Consider the following 6,189-nt stretch of genomic DNA (forward strand, 5'->3'; position numbering starts at 1 on the left):
TCTTTGAATTGCACTGGATTAGTATTTTGCATAATAGAGTATGCAATGTGTACTATACTGGCTATGTTTAATGAGATGGTCTTAAACCATATGGCCATGTCGTATATGTGTGGTTGCTTGGTATCGGACAACTTACGTTTGATGTTCAGAAACAACAAGAAACATATTTTAGAATTTTAGAATTTGTGCTCAAATGATGGCTGATACTAGTGTTAATTATTCACTTGTCCTTATTTTGGTTTGCAAGTAGAGTGGTTGGGGTGTGAATACGGGTTTTCATCTTTAAATTTCACCCATTCATGACCTTATATCTGTTAGTACGATGTATAAAAAATGACAGGTTAGTTTTATTTTTGTTTGCACCAAAGCGAGTGTCTCTGTCGCCTAATGCACCAGTAAGGTGGTCTTACTTTTTTTTAAACATTAATGCAAACTGGCTTTGTTTATATAGATAAGCGACAAGAGATGGCCAAGGGTATTCCTTGTTCATGTGCTTACTGCTGCTGCGCAATGGCTGCAAGATGCCCAGTACGGAAGCAGGTGGAGAGATGTTCGGAGGACAAGACTGTTATGATTACAGCTTATGAAGGAAACTACAATCATCCTTTACCGGTGCAAGACACAGCAATAGCTCATACAACCACTGCAGCGCTGCTACTAGGCTCCTTCCAGGTTCAACCATGAGCAACAATATAGAACCAACTCTCTCAGCAAATAGACTCATTCTCTCAGCAAATAGTCTCTTCTCTTCACCATCAACATCTCCTTTATTCTCTTACACTGCTGACATTGCTACTCTATCAATCCCTGCACCATCGATCAAACTGCACACCAGATGTATTGTAACTTTAAAAGTAGTTTAATCTTTTTGTGGCTTAAAGTCAATCATCCTACATTTGGAGTATCCTTTAGCAACTGGATATTGACATTCTTTTCGAATGGCAACTACCTTGGTCTTTGGATTTTAATTTTATCTCTAGTCTGTATAAATGGAATTGGTTTTGTGCTTGATCATCTTTTGGATTTTTTGATCATCAGAACTTGTCTGTGTACTGTATTGCTTACACATTGTACATTTTTTCTTTTTAAATAAAAATGTAAACTTCAAACAACCACTACTATAAGACATGTCATCTCTATAAAACTTTATACATAAATTACCAAGTGTGGAATTTATTCTCCTCTTTTTTAATCGTGAGAAGGGTTATCAGGGAAGTAAAGAATTTTTTTGCCCAATTACTCAAGCCTATCGAAAAAACAACGAGGAGAAAGTGAAATACCCCTGACCCGAAAAGGATAAAAAAAAGAACAGTTAACTTGTGCAGAAAATAGTGAAATTAGAAAAAAATCAAGTCAGGTCGCTGTCAGATCAGCAGTGGATATGACCAGTGGGCTGAATAGAATTATTGACAACTTTTATACTAGTTCCCGTAGGAACCAGCCTCCGTAAAAAAACAAATAAGGTGTAGGACCCAGAAAAGTAATTGATATTTAACCGTTGGATTAAAATCTGGAGTATGATGTTAGATCTTAATCGAATGGTTAAGTATCATTGATACACCAAAGTAGTTCCACTCCAGACGTTCTCTCCCTTTCTCTCCACTTATTCTTCTTCGACTTTCTTCTCTCTCGTTTTTAGAAACATTTGATCGTTTTCTACTTCTTGTTGCAGAACTTTTTAAGCTCCGCATTAATGGCGGACTTGAAAGAACGGCTTCTACCACCAAGACCCATATCTTCAATTAACCTAAGAGAAGCTACTTCTCGTCCCATATCCTCAATTAACCTAAGAGAAGCAACTTCTCGCCCTTCAGCATCAGGACGACCTCTTTTCCAAGGTATAGATTTCTTAGGGTTAAAAAAACGTGGTCAAGGACTTCGATCATGGATTCGTGTTGATTCATCTGGGAATTCTCAAATCATGGAAGTTGATAAATTTACTATGATGCGTCGTTGTGATCTTCCAGCTAGGGATCTTCGTCTTCTTGATCCTCTTTTTGTTTATCCATCTACAATTCTTGGAAGAGAGAAGGCTATTGTTGTAAACTTAGAACAAATTCGATGTATTATTACTGCTGATGAAGTTTTACTGTTGAATTCATTAGATAGTTATGTGTTGCAATATGTAGTTGAGTTACAGAGAAGATTAACTTCACCTGGAGTTGGAGAAGTTTGGCGAAATGAGGGTCCTGATTTAGGAAGGAGAAGAAGTGGAAGTAGAAGTTTTGATAATATGTTTCCGACTGCTTCTCCTGATTATTTACCTTTTGAATTTAGGGCTCTTGAAGTTGCTCTTGAGGCTGCTTGTACATATCTTGATGCGCAGGTATGTCTTCCTAGAAATCCAAAACCAATTTCTTCATTTATCATTTGATTTTTTTTGTTGCTGATTGTTGTTAATTTGATAGTGCATGTGGTATTAGTTAGATGATGTTTGCTTTCAGAATATTCAAAATCTATGGTGAAATTGAAGTGTGGGAGCATAAGTGGTAATTAGATGCGATTACTCTGTGGAGTAGGCAACCATATCAAGCTGTGTAGGCGTACTGATGTAATCTAACTATTTTATCAGTTTGTTATAGGATTCCAACAGTTGTTATGAATGTTGCATCAAAAGTTTCTAGTTGGTGAGATGGGGTTGGGGATTTTGGAAGAAAGAGTTGTCTGAAAGGTATAGCGGAACATAAAGTAATGAATGTAGAATTAGTTAGTGTGCTTACCAGAGTGTTTTACAAATGCTCTTTAGATTTCAATCGTGGAATGTGGAGTGTCAATTGATTTATGTGTTTCCTGGTTCGAGATAAAAACACAATCATCCTCTATTTTTTTGTATTATCATCCAACATTTGATATTAGTTTATTCTAGTCACAGCGGCTTGAGTTCCAACATATGACTTTATCTGGTTGCTCCCAAATACCTAGAATAACTAGATAGTGTTGTACTGTGAAACACAGTGTTTACCAAACCCACATCCCGTTCAGTTTAAATTTTCGTCACTTCAGGCTTTCTGAAGTCAAAAGCGACCAGCTTGAATTACCAAAACACTTGTGTCTTTACATTCATATCAACAATACACTTGGTAGAAGAATGGGATTCGGCATTCATATCAACAATACACAAATAATAGCAATTCCTGATTTAAGGGCTATGAACGGATTCTCTTGGAGAGAGAGAGGACGAAGAAGAAAGAGTTTTCTTATCAATAATTTACCAGGGTCATCTGAAACCTTGATTTTCACTCCAAAATAAGTATAATGGAAATCGTCGTCTAGATATTAAGAGCTCTTTTAATGAGACATGTCAAGCAGGCAAGGTAGTACATATAACCAGATCAGATTTCAGATACACTACTGTCAAACCAGATCAGATTTTGAGGTTCGGCCTTTAGGTTCCTGTAAGTATCCTGCTCTATTAGGTTGCATTTTGCCTTTTTCAACTCCTCTGACTAGTATTATAAGCAACATGCTTGCTCTCTTAACTCCTGGTAAGACCAGACTTCCCAAAGAGTTACTGTAATTACATGTCATTCATTGTGCTTTATATCTCAATTTTGTGTGACTAAATTAGAATTTTATTTAATCAAATTTTCCCATTTTACCCAGGCAGCTGAGTTAGAAATTGAAGCATATCCGTTGCTTGATGAGCTGACATCAAAGATCAGTACCTTAAACCTGGAACGAGTGCGTAGGTTGAAAAGCAGACTTGTCGCATTGACTCGCAGAGTTCAGAAGGTACTTTAAAGTTTAATCTATGGCTTTGCCGTCCCTGTGATCATATCCATTTGCTAAACTTTTGAAATTCTTTGATGTAGGTTAGAGATGAGATAGAGCAGTTAATGGATGATGATGGAGATATGGCTGAAATGTATCTCACTGAGAAAAAAAGACGGATGGAGGCATCTTTTTATGGTGACCAGTCTGTAATGGGGTACAGTTCTACTGGTGGTGGACTATCAGTTTCTGCTCCAGTTTCTCCTGTTTCTTCACCTCCTGATAACCGGAAGCTTGAGAAGAGCTTGAGTATCGCCAGGAGCAGGCATGAAAGCATGAAGAGTTCGGAAAGCACTTCCGATAACATAGAAGAGCTGGAGATGTTGTTGGAAGCATATTTTGTTGTCATTGATAGTACCCTCAACAAGTTAACATCGGTACATTACATAGTCTTCCTTTTTCTTATCCATTTTCTTCCATTTTCATCCCTCACTATCTATTCACTTCTCTTTTGAAGCTAAAGGAGTACATTGATGACACAGAAGACTTCATCAACATTCAATTGGTTTGTCATTTCTTCCACCCTTATTGATTATAATATTCAATAGCATAGTCGTGGCATTATGGAAGCATGTCATTTAGGTTGCCAAATGTGCACATGTTGAGAACAACTACAATTATCTTCACCTTCTAGTAAGATGTTAGATTGGTGTACAAAACTTAGTCCATCGGAGTTTCTTATATCCAAATACAGGTTTGGTAAGTGCCACATCCAAAACAACCTGTCCGGTGATTGCTTAATGCTTATCCACACTCACGGTGAAGTGGTAAACAACGACAGACTCCATAAAAACACCCCACCTAAAGTTCGACAGAACATGATACCAAACAGTTGAACTGGGTAGAAACATTGGAGATCTGTACCTAGAATTGTCATATTCCCTTTTTTTCTGATCTTTGACCAATAGGTTTTTTGTGAAGAGAAGACTACCATTCAAGTGTATTTGTCAATTTGCTAGACTTTTGTGAATTGGATTTTCTTCTGTATTAAATAAGAAATACAAGTTCGTTATATGATAGAATTGAATTTAATTTGTGGTGTGATGATGACAGGATAATGTTCGAAACCAGTTGATCCAATTTGAGCTGCTGCTTACAACTGCAACATTCGTTGTTGCAATCTTTGGAGTGGTTGCAGGGGTCTTTGGAATGAACTTCACTGTACCATTATTCGATCAACCAGATGCATTTAAGTGGGTCCTTGTCATCACAGGCATATGCGGGCTTATAATATTTGCTTCATTTTTATGGTTTTTCAAGTATAAAAGACTCATGCCCTTGTAGAGAGAAAATAGAAAGGGTGGAAAGTATTATGGTATTGATGATTTCCTCTGTAAGATATGAAGGAGAGAGAAAAGTGGCCCAGAGAAATACAGCTTTTCTAGTGGAATCATTTTTGTGCCATTACAAGTTTTTAGGCATATGGTATGAAAAGTTCCTTTTACCTATACTATATTAATTTGGATTAAATGGGCATATTATGGTTTTGTTCCTTGATGTTGACGAACTTGACTTGGTTTTGTGCCTTCTTTGTTGACTCCCTCTGCCACAATTTTTGCTTTTGAGTTTTTAGCCTAATACCAAAGGAAGATTCGGGTAAAACCATAAGCAACCTACGGAGGTAGCCAGACAATGCTTTTGCCAATTAGGAGCAGAATGTGCAGGATAGATTTATAATCAGAGATTGAAGTAAGGGAGAAGAGAAGAGATGCCAGAATTCCCATAGCTCATCGCGTACTTCCCTCTAGGGCTGCACATGGGTCGGGTTTGGCCTCACCCACCACCCAACCCATTGATGGTGGGTAACATAAGTTTTCACCCACAACCGACCCAACATGACAATGGGTCGGTTTTCACCCGACCCACTTTTCAGTGGGTTGGATCGGGTGGCTGGTGGGTTACCCACCATAAAATACACATTACTTACAAAAAAAAAAAATTTTACATACATACCTAAGACTCTTACAGATGAAAATTAAAAAGTTGAACCCAAGTTTAAGCAAATGACAATAATCCAGAGAAGTAAGAAGTTGGTGCAAACTGCAAAGTTACAAAGTGCATGCAAAACAAAGTACAAGAAATGAGTTCAAGTGTTCAACTGTTCAAAGCTCAAAAGATAAAAGACTATTGCCTACTATAATATAGCCTAAGATCATATAAAGCGACCAGCAGCGACCCCCGGGAAGATGTGGATGTTTTACCCCTGAATGCTCTGCTAGCCTGAAATAAAACGAAGTATGTAAGTTAGTTACATTAACAAAGTTGAGCCGGACATGCAGCAGTAGGAGCTAAGCTTAGCAGCCAGCTTCTCTTACAATGCAACACATGTTAAAAAATGAATTGATAAAACTAAAGGAGCAGTGAATAGTGAATTACTGGACACAACTACACGGATTTAGATAATAACAGATGATCAAC

The 6,189-nt window shown here is 37.5% G+C and overlaps 1 protein-coding gene across 3 annotated transcripts; it reads left to right on the forward strand.

Annotated features, from left to right (window-relative positions):
- Positions 1–1,583: 1,583 nt before the first annotated feature.
- LOC113299141 (magnesium transporter MRS2-1-like) lies at positions 1,584–5,274 on the forward strand. 3 transcript variants are annotated; one of them, XM_026548105.1, is made up of 6 exons: positions 1,584–2,187; positions 2,251–2,326; positions 3,604–3,732; positions 3,813–4,148; positions 4,229–4,276; positions 4,825–5,274. In XM_026548105.1, the coding sequence occupies exons 1-6, from the start codon at positions 1,694–1,696 to the stop codon at positions 5,053–5,055; spliced, it is 1,314 nt and encodes a 437-aa protein (XP_026403890.1). In that variant the 5' UTR covers positions 1,584–1,693; the 3' UTR covers positions 5,056–5,274. The 3 variants fall into 3 exon arrangements, with proteins under 3 accessions (XP_026403890.1, XP_026403888.1, XP_026403889.1); XM_026548103.1 differs by having other exon boundaries at positions 1,584–2,326; XM_026548104.1 differs by having other exon boundaries at positions 1,584–2,326; positions 4,235–4,276.
- The last annotated feature ends 915 nt before the right edge of the window (positions 5,275–6,189 follow it).

The sequence above is a fragment of the Papaver somniferum genome, chromosome 7 (genome assembly GCF_003573695.1).
Source record: "Papaver somniferum cultivar HN1 chromosome 7, ASM357369v1, whole genome shotgun sequence".
Lineage (NCBI taxonomy): Eukaryota > Viridiplantae > Streptophyta > Magnoliopsida > Ranunculales > Papaveraceae > Papaver > Papaver somniferum.